This window comes from Notothenia coriiceps, unplaced genomic scaffold, assembly GCF_000735185.1.
Source record: "Notothenia coriiceps isolate Sejong01 unplaced genomic scaffold, NC01 NC01_scaffold00028839, whole genome shotgun sequence".
Taxonomy (NCBI): domain Eukaryota; kingdom Metazoa; phylum Chordata; class Actinopteri; order Perciformes; family Nototheniidae; genus Notothenia; species Notothenia coriiceps.
This window is the reverse complement of record NW_011361540.1, coordinates 2896-3897: the sequence shown is the minus strand read 5'-3', so window position 1 is coordinate 3897 and position 1002 is coordinate 2896. Positions and strand designations below refer to the sequence as shown.

Genomic DNA, 1002 nt, shown 5'->3' with positions numbered 1-1002 from the left:
ATTTAAAAAATATGAAATAAAAACGTAAGAAATCTGCAAATATTTTCCTCCATTGTTTTTCTTTTTTATAAATTATTATAGTAATAAAAAAATCGAAACTCGTCAATTCATGTTTTTTCTTTCTCTAAATCATGTATTAAAAAAAACACAATTATACAAAAACTAATGACCCATAATATTCATGATTATAACCATCTGATTATAACAATCTGATTATGTTATTTAGTTATCAGCAAGTTAATATACTGTAGCGTACAACAAGATATGTCTTCGTATAAGTAACTCAGATAAATTCGAGCAGCTTTCTCTGCCTCTAAAAATGTAACGCATTGTTTTATAAATGACTAAACGAATGAAATACATCTTCTCCGTAGAGTCTTTACGTTTCCTCGTTTCAACTCAAAGCTCTGAACACGGGACGATCCCAGCAGCACCTGAAGGCACCACATGGTTTTATGAATGTCTAATTCTCTTCCTTTTCTCCCCAGGAGGAAGTGAGTGTTCCTGGGATAAGGAGCGTCTGACCAGCCCCCCTGCTGGAGCTCATGGAGGAGGACTAGGAGGAGGAGGAGGAGGACCAATGGGGGGAGGAGGAGGAGGAGGAGGAGGAAGAGGAGGACCAATGGGAGCTGTCAATCATCAACAACTGCAACAACAGCAACAACAGCTACTGGCAAACAGTGAGGACACACACACACACACACACACACACACACACACACACACACACACACACACACACACACACACACACACACACACACACACACATATTTGGCTTGTGTGTGTTTGTGTGTTTTAAAGGGGTGGCAATATTTGTTAATGTACGCCATTTAATCTGTTCCCATCTCCCGTATTAACACTCCGCCTGGATTAATCAGCACACACTCTACTAAATGACTCGATTCATCAACACCACACACACACACACACACACACACACACACACACACACACACACACACACACACACACACACACACACACACACACACACACACT

General features: G+C 40.3%; 1 protein-coding gene across 1 annotated transcript in view; it reads left to right on the top strand.

Annotated features, from left to right (window-relative positions):
• Window positions 1–352: 352 nt before the first annotated feature.
• LOC104958498 (dachshund homolog 2-like) overlaps window positions 353–1002 on the top strand; it is a gene marked incomplete at its 3' end in the record, with an annotated part of 3391 nt that continues 2741 nt past the window's right edge. Inside the window, exon 1 of the mRNA XM_010786240.1 lies at window positions 353–680. Coding sequence (XP_010784542.1) covers window positions 353–680 — 328 coding nt within the window. The remainder of the gene's footprint in view (window positions 681–1002) is intronic.